The sequence below is a fragment of the Corvus kubaryi genome, unplaced genomic scaffold, assembly GCF_017639235.1.
Source record: "Corvus kubaryi isolate FWS band 111438036 unplaced genomic scaffold, C.kubaryi_AGA036_p1.0 37284, whole genome shotgun sequence".
Taxonomy (NCBI): domain Eukaryota; kingdom Metazoa; phylum Chordata; class Aves; order Passeriformes; family Corvidae; genus Corvus; species Corvus kubaryi.
This window is the reverse complement of record NW_024581088.1, coordinates 7,207,011-7,223,582: the sequence shown is the minus strand read 5'-3', so window position 1 is coordinate 7,223,582 and position 16,572 is coordinate 7,207,011. Positions and strand designations below refer to the sequence as shown.

Here is a 16,572-nt window from a genome sequence, read left to right as displayed (position 1 = left end):
TATGAAATGTTGTGGCTTAAGCTCAATTTTCTTGTGGAGGATTTAAGTTCTCCATGGTTTTCTGCAGCATTTAGTATTCCTGACTTTATTCCCAAGGAGGCATTTTGAGCCATTACATTGTGCAGAGCTGACAGTCACTCAACTCTCAAATGCCACAAAATGAGCATTGCCTACAATTTCAATGTTTAGAGGACCAGTTGGATACAATAAAAAAAAATGAAAGATCCTTTTGAAAATGAGCCTGCTGTCACCCAAGTCCTCTGACACTGGGAATACTACTGACTTCAGATTGATTTTACATTCCAGCCTTGGAGACACTTTAACGCTTTGGATTTATAGCCATGTGGCTTTTATGAGCAAAAGCAATATGGTTCTAAAAATGTGGTGTGCATGACATAAATAATAATGGCCATCAGAATAAACCACAATCCCAGAGCCTGGGCTGAATTATTACAGCAGGTTTCTGGAGCCAGCTACACTAACAGGGAGCCCATACAGTTAAAAGGAGGAATTTCCAATGCACGGAACATTTCCCATTATCCCATTTTGAGAGTATGAATACCTGACATAAGTGCTAAAACATCTTGGACTTGTTGAAATGCCACACAGGCATTAACCAGCTGAAATATTAATATATGTTATTATTATTCATGTCTATATTGCATAATTTCCAAATATATGGGACAAGTGGAAAAGAGAGGAAGAGCAGGAAAAAAGCAATGGCCTGAGGGGTGGCTGGTAGGAAAGCAGAGCTCCTAATGCAATGTGGGTTTTTTCTTCATTTCAGCATAAAAAGAGGATGTAGGTTGGAGAGAAGGTGGCACATCTGGGGCTACGAGTATCCACCAGCTCCTTGGGGTTATTAGATCCCACCCTGTGACAGAGGAACCTTAAAGGAGAGGCTGTTGGTGGACAAGCAGCTTGTTATTTTGGATGTCACCTTGATGACACGTCCAAAGGCTCCTTCACTAATACTCTGTCTAACAGCTTCACAGGACACTGTTTTCAAGCACCATGTGGGCAGGAGGCACCATCAGATTCTTAAGCTTTTCTTAGCTGATGTGTCAATTACTGTACACATAATTAACATACATTTATTTGTTATTAACTGAGAGATTTTGACACCTCTCCAAAGAAAGTTGGCACACCTCTTCTTGCTACCCAGAGACCCTGGTGTAGTTTGTGAATACATTATCATCAAAAACAATGGATCTGTTCTTCTTGTCCCCACTGATCTCACTAGAAATCAAGAAAGCCGCATGCAATCATGGAAAATAATCTCACCTTTAGAGCCTGATTCTGACCCTACAAAGGCAATGTGAGCATTTCCCTTGGTGCTAATAGCTTTGTGCCAGAACTGCTGGGGGTTCTGTGTGTTAGAGCACAAAGCCTGTGAAATAAACTGTTAAGGTCTGGTCTCTGGGATTTAAATATAAAAGACCCCACGAGGTTGTTACGAAGGATGTAAAAATACAACAGCCACTGTTCTGCATTTCTGAAAAAAAAAAAAACAAACCCCAAAAACAATGATGTGTGAGGTCTCTCTACTGAGCTTCTAAGAGCCTTTAAGTAACTCAAAGCTGCACTGAATTCAAAGAAGAAAAAAAAGTGCTATTTAATTTTAAGGTCCATTAAAAGCAATGCTTTCCACATGGGAGAGGGCCGTGAGCAGCATGGAGGAAGATTATTCTTTTTTGGGTTTGGTGGATGATGGAAAGGGGTGAACAAAGGTAAATTGCAGCTGAGGATTAGAAGCAGCCCTGTCCTGATGATGGAACAGTTCCCAAGGGAGGTGATGAAAGCATCATCATTTGATTCAATTAAAACCACACTGGAAGAAGAATCAGAGAATATGTTCTGAGAGAACATTCCTGGCAAATCAGACTGCCTGACAATCCGTGTCTTTTGTGCTTCTGGTCTCTGTTGTCATATCTTTAACTGAGTTAAAATACAGAGTACACAAAGTATATTTTAAACAGTTTTCTAATGCTAATGGAGCATGAATTCATTCAGTGATTATATATATGTACCATAGGGGTTATGGACTGATGCTTCATTGCAGTGACAAAAGCAATTCTCTGGGCTCTCATTATCCACAATAGTCTTCTTAATTAGATGCAATAATTCTGGGGTTAAATTCAAAAATATCTCATTTCATGCTCAAAAAAACCTTCAACAAGTTACCATAAAAATGCATCTCTGTGCAAAATACCAAACATGTGAGTCTCCTGAGAGGGAAGAAGGCACAAAAAATCACACATGGTTGCTTGGAATTAGTCTCTGCACAGCTGCTTTATACTCTGGTTTTAATTATTATAACAGCACCCACTAGAACTGCTGCAACGAGGGTCTGCCATTATTCCTATTCTAAACACCCCTTTTCACAGGTTTAATTACCCAGCCATAAAATCCTGCTCTGTCACAGGTAGAAATTGCTGGCAAAGCCTTGGCCTGGACAGCCTTCAATAAATATAGTTTGAACCAATTTGGTTGTTTTCAGCTTGAGGAACAGCAGAGTAATGGGGTGAAACTTCCAACTACATTTATGATTTTGATGAGTTAAACCCACACTTCTGAGGTTTCCCAATGACAGCTTTTGAGTTTAAAACTACTTGGTTGTGCTTCATGAATATTTATGAGACTTGTTGCAGTTTGTTTATGGTTCAGACCAGTGATAGTTCAGGATGAAAGTTTCTCATCCCAGGTCCTCATGGTTTGGTTCTTCTCTGGTTAATGGAACTTAGTCAGAAATAACAATACTGTGAGGATGTTACTAACTACCTCAGGCTAATGGTTGCAGGGGGACACCAAACCTCCTGTGAGCAGCCAAGCAAAGTCTAAATTCACAAGTGATTCAGGGCTTTGACATTCTAGAAAGGGACGGGGAGGGGTGTCCTGAAAACCTCTGGTCCCAGAGTAACTTCCCAAAGAGCAGCACAGGCTGCAGCTCTGAGGAAAGCAAAACACTTCTCTCCTGCTGGCCTGAATGGAAGTGTTGAGAGAGAAGAGGATGGAGATGCAATGTGGAATGTCCAGATACAACCAGTGACCTGGGGTGCTGGAGAAAGGAAGCCCTTCCCTACTCCCCAGGGAAACGCTGATACTTTGTGACAAACACCACATTCTGAACCAGATGCTCTTATTTCATTTCTCACCTTTGTGAACTCATCTAGGATTACTGTTTTTTCCAACGTGTTTAACATTTTCAGCTTCCTGTCATGGGTTGCTGGTAAAAAAAATGAAGGGATATTGGTTTAGAAAGCAACAGTTGTGATTGTGCATATTGCACACATATTTCTGCACATTGTGCTGTTACATTAACTTTCTTCTCATGTTGGATGACATTTATTTGAGGTTATCCAACAGTAGCTGAAGCATCTGACTGTACAGAGACCATCTAAATCTGCTTGCCTTTCTCTTGCTGAGAATCTGCATTTAGCTATTCAGAATTCTAGAGTCATATTTATTCTTGACAGAAGTTGGTGCAAATTGCGATGATTTTAACAGTACTTACAACTAATTATGTGAGGGAGGAAATGATTTTTGGTTTAACAAACAGATAAAACTGCCTTACAACTCTAGAGACATGGATTCTGCTTTGCAAGAGTGGAATCTGAAAATCATAGTAATTTTCTCAAGAATATGGGAATATTTTTACTGATGATGATATTCAAAAGTATGTTTTGGTCAGCTTCTGGGCTGCTATAATGGAACTGAGAAGAGACATCAAACATCTACATAGGTTTCTGAATGAGTTCTTTGAGCACAGACATGCTATTTCTGTTGGCATTATTTTTCTGGGTTTTTTTCTAAATATATCAGGAGTAATGAGAAAATTCGTCATAGAATGCATTTATCTCTTGTTGGTTAAGATGTTCCTAAACTGTACATTATCTTTATTAAACTAAAAAACACAGTGTAATGTTCTGTTAATGTATATTGAATGCTATTAAATGAAATAAATTAAGAAATGGAGCCCACTGGTGAAACAGTACAAAGAGCACCCCCAGCATCTGGAGAGCAAATATCTGGGCAGGAAATTCCTTCACAACCTCATGTCCCAGGGTCTGTTTGCACTGAGGAACCACAGCTCCACAGCAGGAACACAGGGACTGTGTTTGGCAGTCACACCATGTCCTACCAGTATTGGATGATTACTCAGAGGAACAATTCTGTAATACACAAAAGGGCTGAGCAAGGGTGAGCTCCAGGCAGAGGTGACTCCAGTAGCAACAGGAGCACTCTCTGGAGTGCTCTGTTTATCATCCCAAATCAGCAAAGGCACATTTGTTATCACTGATGATCATTACAGGCTCTCCATGTAAAGGGCTGGTAGCAGGCTTGTGTTGCCACTTCAGTGTTCCTGGCTCTATTCAATTATCATCATCTGGGGAGGTCAAGTGTGAGCTATATAAAGGGGACAGGAATTATGGAAATCTTTCAGAGCTGAGTGCTCTGGTAGAGAGGCTCTGGGCTGTGTGTCACTGCATGCCTGGGACTGGGCAAGGGAATGGCTTGATGAGGTGGGCTATTGGGAGTGGAGCATGAGGTAAACCTCAGCATTTCCCCTGAAACCATTAAAGGTTACAACACTGTCAGACTTTAATTTTGTTGATCCCACCTTTGTTCCACACCTCCCAGGATGCCAGTGTTTCCAAGACCTCCCATGAGACAAACACTGTCTGATAGGACACGTGAGGGAGAAGGCTGGCACAGTGATTCTTAAAAATAGCAGTCAGAACATGGCAATGTCTGGCTAATAAGAGATAAGTGGAAAGGGCCTAAATCTGGTCCTTCTATCTCTCTGAAAGATTTTTTAAACTTTTTTCTATACTTTTTATGATCATATTGATGTTACATGGTGGTTCAGTCTCTTTCCAATCTATCTGAAGATTTGTGGTGTAACTATCCTTAGAGATTCTTCCTCTGTTATCAAATCCATTTGCTATTTGCTCACAGGTCACATCAGAATTCAGTTCACAGCAGCAAAGCTAAGGAAGACACATTGAAAACTTGCCTTTTCTCATATCTTCAGGAATAGAACCAGTGACATCTGGAAAAGACCTCAGAGCACTCTGAACCTAAAAATCAAGGTCATAGTCAGAGGCTTGTGTCGTGCAGACAACAGTAGACAATTACGAAAATAAATCACCTGGAATAATCAGACATATGGGCCATACACAAAGGTAAGATTTGTGGACAACACCCTGTCCCCTGATCCTGTGGTGGCAGAGCCATCGCCCATCCTTGTGCCCCACGCTCCCATGACAGGGCACATGCCACCAGCACAAATGCCCTTTTCCTCCTGTCTGGAACAACCACGGAAGGATGTTCCCTAGTTACCAGTGCTGCTGGGATTCTGTGACTGCCATCCACTGTCCACTCCTTGAACAGAGCTGCCAATGCCTCCTTTCTCCTCACTGTCTCCTCAGCCTTCTTTCTTTCCATCTCCTCCCTTGCCTCACATTTGTTCTTTGCCTCAGCCTTCATCTTGACCAGCCTGTAGGACATGGGAACATGGATTACAAAGATTCCATCATAAGCATACTTAAGATTGATTAAGCCTACCCTAAAGAACAAAACAAAAGGAAGTAACTTTTTGCTGAAATTCCTGTCTATGTGGAAGACATTTAATGGAAAATCATCTGTGCAGCTCTCCTAGTTTTGTGCAATTTCAACAGTGATACATTTTATCTTCACATTTATAATGACATTCATCATTTATTGTGTAGATGTCCTTCAATTTCCTTTCAATTCTAGCAGGGAGACAGGTGCATAATTTTGCTACAGTTGATTTACCAACAAAATTGCATCAGTCTTCATTGTCTCCAAACCCAAGTACCTTTTCACATAAGCACTTCACTGCCAAAGAACAATGTTCAATGAAATTTCTGAAGCAGCCTCGCACAATAGAGCCCTCAATGCCTTAGGACAGGGATAATACCTCAGCCTCTCCATCATTTTGAACACATAGAGTTTGCAGGTTTGGACTGTAGCTCCCTTTCTTCCTCCTTTTGTTTTCTTTGCTCCTCTAATCACCCAGCCATGTTTTTCCCAATCCTCCATTTCACACAACAAAAGAACTGAATAAAATTGATCCCGAACTCATCTGCTTTGATTTTTGACTTTGTTAATTTATGAAACGGGGAAAAAAAACCTTTTGGAAGGTCAAAATGCTTAAAGCCAAACGAACAGTTCATATGGAGACAACAGCTCCTGTTCATGGAGGCTGCTAGAATCTTTCTGCACTGAGGTAGCTGCTCATCTTCGCGGCCTTCACACCCTCTGTAGCTACTCAGAGAAAGGGGAATTGCTCCTCTTTTGTACCTGAGAACTCCAAAAACTGTATTTTAACTAACAATTCCTGCTCCCTTCTTCCCCCTGTGTTTCACATGCTGTGAAATGGGTTGATCCCATCCCTCCTCTCTTTTGTTCTTCTGGGGTCATCCTACAAATTATAACCCATCAATATTTTCTTTAATGAACAGAAAGACCTGTTTTACATGTCACAGCAATACACTTTGATCACAGTCAGTTTTATCACAAGGTCCTTGTTCTTCATAGCCATTTGTCACAGAGGTTCCTTAATGAATCATTTGGTTCCTTAATCAATGATGGGCATTGCACAAGTGCTGCTGAGACAGCTCAGCCTCAGGCACTTTGATAGCAGGGGAAGGGTAAAATATTTTCCCATCTTCTGACTCCTTCCCAGATCCAGAGGAGAGAAGGAATGCAGCAGGTACCAACCTAAGTGGACAAACAGATTTTTCTCCAATATATAATGCAGGCAGAAAGAGAAAACCAGACCATTTGTAGAGGTAGCTCCTCCTCTGGAGCCATTTGCAAGCTGGGAGCAGAGCCTGGGCTGTGCTGGAGCTGCCAAGGTGCTTTGGTGATTAATTTGGGCAGTGTCCAGCACAAGTTACATTCTGTGCTGCACCTGCACTGAGCTGCAGTTTTGCAGTCATTTCTAGGGTCCTAAAACTGGGCAGCTGCATCTTCTGCCTGGTATCCCTGGGGTGGGACAAAACTTTTCCCCCTCAGACAATAAGGGCAAAACAAGGATAACAGCACCAGGCACTCATTGCAAAGTGAGCTCGTTTCTGATCAGACTTTCCCAGAGAAGATGAGATGGCAGCGAGGTGACTTCTCCCTGCAGAGCCAAACATGTTTCCTCAGGAAGAGAGCTGCCTGCCTCCCACACAGGGATGGGTGACTCAGCCTGAAGGACTCCCATCCCTGGACAAAGGCTCAGTTTCAGGTATCAGTCCATGCGCATAAGGAGTTTCTCCCATCTGTTCTCCTTCCTGCCTTGACTCCCAGACAGGTGGCAGTTAAGGAGAAACTGGAGGAAGTCCAAGAGAACTCCCTGAGGATGGGTAAGTGTTAGATGGGGACCTGTGGTGAATCCTGCCTTTCCTGAAGGTACTGTCAAGGCTTCCAGGACCTTCATTTGGGCCCACGTTTCATTCCTCACCTTTCTGGTGCTTATGTGAGAGATGTTGAGCACAGACAGGCATTGCTCTTGTAGCACTTCTTTCCTGCTTGAAATCCAGTGATTCACATGAGTCTCTCTGCTGTGTGGTGCTGGTAAAATCCTGTGTTACTGTGATTTAAGAATCCCATGCAAATCCCACAATACAGCCATCACAAATATGTAAATCCTAAGCTGCTGTGAATGCAAATCCCATGATACCACTGGATATGCAAAACCTGCTACAGCCCTGATTACAGAAACCCCCTGGCAATGCTGTCTATGGAGACATTTATTTCTGTAAGTCTTGATAGTCACTTCCTTTCCATCAGCTCTGAGAGCTACAAATTGAGAACCTGTCTCCAAACATAAAGATGGGCTTATAGCCAAGGTCAAGATAACAGGTCATGGGTAGCCAACACTTTGCATCCAACAGGAAAATCTGTCCTGTCCAGAAATAAGGTCTGATTCACAATGAAACCCAAGAGTATTTTAGGAGGGGAAAATAAACCCATAAAACAGAACCAAACAAAAGCCCAATCAAAAACCCCAGGAATTTTTATGTATTTCAATTCAATTTCTTTTTCAAAACAAAACTGAGATATGGTCCTGTGTCCAGGTGTCTCTCTGTGAAGCAACATGAATGGCAAAACCATTCCCAAAGCAAAGGTGTGGCAAGGCTGATATCCTAACCATCCCCCTCAAACAGCCTGTGCTTGAGTAAAAACTCACTGAAAGACATATTTCCCCAGCTCATTTGTTTCAGTGGACCAACATTTAAAAAACAGAAAATAAAACTGAAATTCTTTTACCCGTGACTGTATGAAATTCACTTCACACACTGCTTTGTTGTATTCACACCAGGCATGTTCCTACAAACTGCAGCAGTATGTTTAATGGAAATGTGGAGACAGAAGCTCAGATAGAGAGATTTAACATATCCTTTTAAGCATTATAATACTGGGAACTTCAATTATCTTCATTTAGGGTTTATGCATAAGACATGTCAACATTTTACTTCCCTAATTCCTGACAGACACTGAAACCAATTTTCAAGCTGTATGCACTATTTATGTAAATAAAGAGACAGTCATTCAAACAGAAGTCATTATTCTACAGACAGAGATACAGAGTAAAGTGCCCTAGTTGTGAATGAGTAATTTTGAAATCAATCACAATCACCTCTGGATCGTCTATGAACTGAAAATTCACATCTGTATTTTCCTGAATAGAGTAATGAAAATAAAGCATTATTGTTCACCTAATGCTGTCATATTCTAACCTTAGCATTTTGTAAGGTTCCATGGAACCCCCTTCCAATATTTGTTAAGTATTATACTAAAGCAAACAGCCTAGAAGTAAGCAACAGAACAAAATACAAACCAGTTTCTATTTTAAAAGGAAAATAGAATATAAAAGGAAAGCCTAAATAAAAAATCCCAGGAGAGGGAGTTTCTACAATGTGCCAGGACAATGTTGTTGGCTTGGTGAAGAGAAATCATCCTGAAGGAGGAAAAAAGGTTATATTTTTATTAAGTTTAGAAGACTAGAGAAGAAATGATCTGAAGAATCTCTAGACCGTTGATACTAACACCTGTCCCAAAGAGCTGCTGTCACTAAGCTAGACCGGTTTGGAAGCAGTTTACATTGCACATGTGTAATTAAGATAGACTCTAAGGAGGAATTACATCCTTGTGAAGGGCAGAATATTGCCTTAAACAGGAATAACTAGTGTTTCATTTTGTGTGACATGTTCTGACATTTGTCCTGCTTCTCAAGTTTTTACTAGACAAATACCATCCCTGGCACTGCCCTCTACAAGGTGTGTTTTGCTCAAGATTCTGCCAGCCAGGCTGCAGTGACCCCATTCCTTTTGTGAAACAGAGACCAAGACACCAGCTCTGGCCTTGTGACCAGCCACACTGTCAGTGCTCTCACCTCTGTGATGTTGTACCTTGCCTCAAAGATTTGAGCTCCTCCGAGACCACCTTCATTTCTCTCAGGTACAGGCCTGGTTTTGTAGGAACATTATACTGAGGGTTATGTCTCACCAGGTATTCTCCAAGATAATTAATGGGGTTAAATCTGGTTGGTTCTTGGTCTGATACAAGCACATGCTTCCTTTCCACTTCCATTATCAGATTTTCTACTCCTGGGACTAATGTAGGGAGGAGATTGTCGAGCAAATAGATGCGAGTGTCTTGTGTCTCCTTCTCCTCATTGCACCACTCTCTGGCCAGCCAGTCCCCGGGTTCTCTCCTCCTCACCTGTGCTTCTTCTGCTTTTTGTGCTTGAACCATCCTCACCTTTGTCTCCTGCAGACTCAGACACCTTTGTTGTACCTTCTCATGAAAACACTCTTTCCACGAAGTGTAATTACTAAGACATGGCAGTTCATCATCCCCCTGATTGCTTTCCATCTCTGTTGCAGCCCTATCCTTATGTCCAAGTTCAGGATCTTGTAGATTTGCAGATTGGGCTGATCCTGTTGGCTGAGCAGTCAATCACTGTGACGTAGAAAAAAAAGCTGCTGTTATATAATGCCAAAAGATGCAGCAGTGCCCTAACAGGTGACACAGGAATAGAATCTATTGTTAGGCATTAACTAATATTTTTCTATATTCCTTTTTTATTCTGTTATTGCTGCTTTGTACTCTTAAGTAAATACAGACACTTTACTTCAAAGGTCAGTAAATTATTTATAAAGATTAATTATGTATCACAACAGCCCTTGGAGACAAAACAACTAAATTAGTGTGTTCCTTTCTTAGGGCAGAAGAAACTGAGACACAAAAGGGGAATGATTAATTCCAGGTCACTTAGAGACTCAAAAATCAAGTGGTGAACAGTGCTTGGAACTTGTCCCCCAGTTCCAACCAGTGAAATCCTCTTACCCCCATTATTTCTGTTTAAGTCCATTCCCTGCCTCCAGGAAATCCAGTGGATATGAGACAAAGGAAGCAAGTAATGGAAAATGCCAGATACCCAGGAGCAAGATTCCTCTACATGCTTCCTCTGCTTCAGCTTTTCTGAGGCTGTGAAGAACAGTGAGGAAGCTTGTCCCACAAACTACTTAACTTCAACTTTGGCAGCTGTTTTTTCCTCTGGACATTTTGTCAAGGTAACAAGGACACAGGTGCATGGGTCAACAGAGCTTCTATAGAAAGGGGAAATCTATACCATGAACTCTGTAATTAAGTTTTTCACAAGCACTTTATATTGTAGGTTATTCTGTAAAAGAATAATCCCCTTACAATTTCAAGAACTTCACTGCTGAAAATGTTCATTCTGTGAAATATCAGGAGAAGCTGAGCTGCTCACAAGGCACAATTTGAAAAATGTTCCTGTATGTCTCCATGCATAACTGTCTGTACCTGGAATGGGATTTACACATGCAGAATGGAACAGAAGACTGGCTACTACTTGATTCAAAGCACGAAAAATCACCAGCACACCACAAATCCCCCAGCTCAGTGTTAAACAACAGCAAGGGAAGAGTGATATTAAAAAATAATCTAACACCTTTCCAAATTAGAGACAAAACTCCACTCTGAACTTGTTGCCACACTACCCTTTTCAAGTTTTTATTTAAAAGTGTTTTTCACTGAGGCCTTTCAGTATCCATAGCAATAGCACTGCTTTTGATATGTATTGCTCTTCCTGTTTAAGCATTTGTAGCTGTTCTGAAGCGAGTTCAGGCTCCAGGAAATGCATAAATGTGATCTACAGCCCTCCTGGCACAGAAATGTAATTATGAATATGTTGACCTTCTGGTTCATTACCACTGTTGGAGTACAAATACTGCCTGGGTAGGTGGGATGCTTCACAGCATTAAATTTGTAGGTTTGTTTTCTCAATGGGCTTGTTGGTATCTTCTAGTAATTTTTTTCCAAAGGTGATTGCCTGCTGGGAATGGGATGGATTTCTGGCTCAAGCTGCCTACCTGACCCACACAGAGGCTTTTAGGTTGGTAGTTGGTTTTGCCACCAAAGGATATGACCTGGAAAGGAGTCTGGATTTATAATGGTAGAAAGGGAAACCTGTCCACCCTGTCGAATTGTTCCTTGCTTAGGTGAGTTCCTTTCAATAAGCTGTAAAACCAGAATCCTTGGTTCAAAGCAGCGTGTTAACCATGCTCTGGTCACATTCCAAATCAGCTGGTTTTGTTGTGCCAAAATAAACTGTTCTTGTAGTTTCAAATACTTATATTATTTTTAAAACATCCTTCATGAATCCCTCTGCAGTTGCTGTGCAATGTTGAAGTGACAACTGCGCTCTGCTTTATGAGGTGGCTGATTCTGAAAGATGATGAATATATTTTCTACACTGCTCTCAACCTTTTGTTAGGATGGTTTTGAGGATTAGTAAATGTTTATAAAGGATCTCGGAACAAAACAAAACATTAAACAACCAGCATGACTGTTCAGTCTCAATTCCATGGCATCCACATAACTCCAGGAATGGAAGCAGAGCATGGAGAACAGTGCTTTAATGCAGTACAGATGATGAAGACTAAGAGGGCATGGAAGAACATACAAAAAAATAAACAACAAAGGAATGCTAAAATCAGGACATGAAACTTGGAATTTGTTGAGGATTACAGAGACACAGCTTCAGTTCGGATAAGACCCTGTTGGCTCAGAACCTTCATTGCTGATTTACATTAGTTGAGAATTTGGCCCATAAGGAAGAATTTCTCCACTGAAAGGGTGGTCAGGCATTGGAAGGGGTGGAGTCACCGTCCCTGGAAATGTTCAGGAAACAACTGGACGTGACACTCAGTGCTCTGGTCAGGTTGACAATGGGGTGTTTGGTCAAAGGATGGACTCGATGATCTCGGAGGTCTTTTCCAAACTTAATGATTCTATGAGTCTGTGATTTTACAATAATATAGAGAGCCCTCAGGGCCTATGGCATTCCCAAATGGAGCCCAAATAACAGTAAGCATGGAGCACAGAGGCAAGCTCTAGAAACACCCAGGAAATTTGAAGTGTGATATAAAGTTTCCTGTAAGCCTTTGTTCAAGCTGAAGACAAGATAAGCTTTCCATTATTTAGTAGGATGCCACTTCCCTGGCTCCTTTTCTGTGAGAAAAATATTCTTGCTGGAATCCCTGCAGGTACATAAATATTCTCTCTGTGTTTTCTGTACAAAACCCAAATCTGCTCATAAATAATATTCTTATGGTTTCATTGTTATTCTGTTAAGAGAATTTTAATAGGTGGGATAAAGTCAGGAAGGACTAAAGTTTGTTTAGGTAAATATTTTGGAGATGTTGCCTTATAAAAGTTCTTTCAAAAAACAAAGTCCATTCTCTTTGACATTCCATTGCTCAGAAATAATTTTGCCTTTCCGTAACACGTTTCATAGAGCATATTTATCTCATCAATCACAAAGAGACCAATACCCTCTTCATACATGATCTTTTCAATACAATTTAAATTTTAAAACATTTTCCCCTTTGCTTTCTGAAGCTTTGAAGAACTGTTTTTCTTACCTTTGGAGCAGGTATCAAAATAGATATTATTCCTCCTGCATTCAAAGTGGCTTTGCAAAGCAACAGGGGTTTAATATATGCCCATCTGTTCTCAACCATTAAAAATCTTGAAGTGAATTAGGGATTTCTCAGACCTGCTGTGGAGCTGGGCTGTGAGTTTTACTCCTCTGTGTGTTTGCAGTTGCTAAGCAATAATCCCAAAGGTTGCTATGTCTTTCCACGATCAGAATTGCTGTAGGTTGTCTTTTGGCTTTGGCACAGCCCAACAGACTCTTCTGTACTGAACTTAGAACACTGCATCACATGACTGAAAATAAAATAAAACCAAAAAAGGACTATGAATAGCAACAGAGAACATTAAGGGCACAAATAGAGAGAGAATCCACAGGTGCCAGTGACAGGTTACCTTCAGATTCAAGGTTCACAAAGTCCAGAACTGTCTCAAGTCCATTACCAGCTGAAGAGAGGACTATGTTAACCAGATGTGAGGATCTGAGCCATAAAAAGAAATTAATTACAAACTCAATTTAAACATTTTCAGGCTTTCTTTCTTGTGTTGCTTCGAAGCAGCCTTGCAGGAAAGGCACACAAAGCACTAACGAGGGGGGAGTGCACACTGCCATTTTGTCAGACTGCTTTTAAACCTGAATCTAAAGGAATTTGATGAATCCCCGTTCATAATTTCTCCTATATTCTTTGAAGAATAATATGATGGGGAAAGGAGAAGGCAAAAGACCAACACATCTACAACAGACATTCTGCACTCATTTACACAAACGTAAATCAGGTGCCTGTTCAGCGATTCCCTAAGGTTAGGCAGGACTTCCAGCTGAGAAACTTATGGCAAATTCTGCCAGGAAATGAGGTTTATCTAATGCTGTTTCTTTCTTTGTGTTTTGTACTGGAAGTGGCATAGTCTTTGGATTGCCTACCTGCAGGAAAACTGAACTGTGACTTTATCTATGGTATTTGTCACTGGAACAGCTGCGAGGTACCCTGCCCTCTATTAGTCTCCATTTCATGGGACAGCCTGTAAGAAAGCTTGAAATAGAGGGGTCAGCTTTCATGTGAAAAATACACTGTAATAAATTATCATTTCTTTGCTGTTTATTTGGAGAAACATATCAGAAGGAAATATGCTCAATGCTGTGCATTTCTAAGATGTGTTGAAGTCTAGCATCAATTATGTTAACAAAATGAAGCAGAAAATTAGTGCACAGGAGTAATTTAAAATGAGGCTTTAAACTGGATTGTGCACTTTTTCCTCAAAGCAGTTTGCACATGATTAATTCCTGTTATCTCTTCTCCCAGGTGGGCTTGGTTTTTCCCCTTTGCAATGCAGAATTCTGTTGCTATTATGATTAACTTACAAAACTTTTTGAGAATGAAACATAAATTTAAAAAAAAAAAGTGATTTTTTTTTCGACCCTCAAACAAGAACATACAACTAGAACTTAGAAGGAGGGATCAAAACAGCTCTATTTTTATTTTTCTGGAAGTGGAATCCCGTGGGTTAAGCAAACCTTTAATTGTACCCTATCTATCTTGGCTGTTACCCCTTAATGTTTTTGCTAAGCAAAGTGTATCCTTTTATTATGCCACCAAATACTTGCACTGTTGACAAAATAATGGGCTGAATATATCATCACAGATGTTTTGCTGGAATTGCCTCTTCTATCTTTTTTTTTTGTTCCATTTTTTCTGTGTAAGATACATTTTGGGAGCACTCTGTTGTCTTTTGCAGCTGATGCCAAGATTATGCAATAAAAGCCCTAACATGTAGTAATAATAAGTTGTGTTAGCCAGGGAAATGTTTGCAGTGTATTAAATAGTCAGTTTTGGAAATGTGTACAAAACCAGCTCATGTACAGCTCCATTTCTTTTAAATGCTACTCTGGGCTGAAGCAGCAGGTGCTGACCACAGTGCTGCCAGCACAGGAAAGAATAAGGCCACAGGCTTCCAGTCTGTTTTTTGTACCAACCCTGATGCTGTGACCACAGCCTGCCCTCTAATTGCTCTTTTCAATCCCAATACATCTGCCTTATAGCTTCCTCCTCTACATTTAAATACTGCTGCTAAAAAAACACTGCACATGCAAATTGCACCTTTCTAGAGGCTGGAGAACTATCACAATCTGTGGTTGTTGTAGCTAATAACTGATATGTCGGACTTTTAGTGAACTGTAGATAGCAACTCCATTGTTTACTTGCGGTAAATGTTTTTAAAAAGTGTTTGCTGTTCAAATACCTGGAAGACCTACAGGGTATATAAAAATTACACAAAAGTCTACTTTGGAACTTGGTTTAAATAATCACTTCTTGATAGTAATCCCTGCATGACTTGATCAAAATCCAGAATGAAACACCAGTCTCAGGTGAGGGAACTGCTACAACACTTCGGGAGCTTTAGCCTTCTATCAATCCTCTCTATCAATGCAGGCATATCTGAACACGAGCTAGGAGCCTTGAAGCAGCCCTATATTTGCATGTTCAGGACCCTGGCTTGCTGTGCAGCCCACTCTGTAAACTCGGTTTAGTCCAGTTCAGGGAGCTTGTCCTCCATCCCTGTCCTCCATCCTCGCCTGTCCACCAGGAGGCGAAATGCCCCATTCGAGAGCCTGACTTCTCCATTGCAGCCAAGCCCAGCTACAGGAACCTCCCTGATCATTATTTTAACTGGGGAATAACCTAAAGAGCGACCATGTGGCTTCTCCAGTGCTTAAATTTAAAGGGATAAAGTGCTGCCTGCCTGAGGAGCAGATCACAGCAGTATCAGCCATGTGCTTCAATGGAATCGATGGGTTGACACACACTCCTGACAAAGAGTTTGCTCTGTTTAACATTTAGAACAGCTTCTGGTTATCATATGTAATGTTGTCATTCGATACCCAAGACAATTCTTGATCCCAGTTACCTTCTTCCCACGAATTTTGTAGATTCTTGATCCAAATTACCTCCTTCCCATGAATTTGGTACCATCAGGCTGAAACTGCAAAGCAAACGAAGTTTAATAGCACTTGACCCTTTGTTTCAGACCCTCAAACACTTCTGCATCTGGCAATGTTTGAATGCTTAAGATGCACTCATTAGACTCGGTTTTTGGTGTTTGGGCATGTGCGTTCATGTATGAAGAGGTGCTATATGCTGCTTTCATTATGGAGTTACTATTGCTGCCGAATCCAAGGAAAAGCTGTGTTATGTGACCATTAATGCCAACTTTCACCAGGGGTTGCCATACCCACTGTCACAGCTCCCAGCGGGATGGGATTCCACAAACCATCACCAGCCAAGAGGCACCCTGAGGGTGCCCTGCTGACATCCACTAATAAAAGCCACCTACGAGGCTGAGGGACATGGGGGCGATGCCGAAACCCCTTCAGTGATCGGGGGGAAAATGCCAGGGCACCCCAGACCCCTCAGGGGCCGGGGTGAGGATATCGGGACCCCCCTGCCCATCGCGGCCCCCTCAGGGAGCGGGACTGGGGGTGCGGGGACCCCTCAAGAGCCGCCGGCGCCGCGGGGGTTAACGCGGGGCGGCCGCCAGGGGGCGGCGCCGCGCGCGCGCTGACAGCCGGCGCGTGCGCGCTGGCGCCTCATTGTG

The 16,572-nt window shown here is 41.6% G+C and overlaps 1 protein-coding gene across 1 annotated transcript in view; it reads right to left on the bottom strand.

Moving 5' to 3' along the window:
* Window positions 1–15,968, bottom strand: part of EFCAB5 (EF-hand calcium binding domain 5) — a 34,980-nt gene extending 19,012 nt beyond the window's left edge. Inside the window, exons 1-7 of the mRNA XM_042026260.1 lie at window positions 15,886–15,968; window positions 13,378–13,463; window positions 12,972–13,278; window positions 9,413–9,981; window positions 5,344–5,500; window positions 5,018–5,081; window positions 3,156–3,226 (exon numbers count right to left, since the gene is read on the bottom strand). Coding sequence (XP_041882194.1) covers window positions 3,156–3,226; window positions 5,018–5,081; window positions 5,344–5,500; window positions 9,413–9,894 — 774 coding nt within the window. The 5' untranslated portion in view covers window positions 9,895–9,981; window positions 12,972–13,278; window positions 13,378–13,463; window positions 15,886–15,968. The remainder of the gene's footprint in view (window positions 1–3,155; window positions 3,227–5,017; window positions 5,082–5,343; window positions 5,501–9,412; window positions 9,982–12,971; window positions 13,279–13,377; window positions 13,464–15,885) is intronic.
* Between the last annotated feature and the right edge of the window lie 604 nt (window positions 15,969–16,572).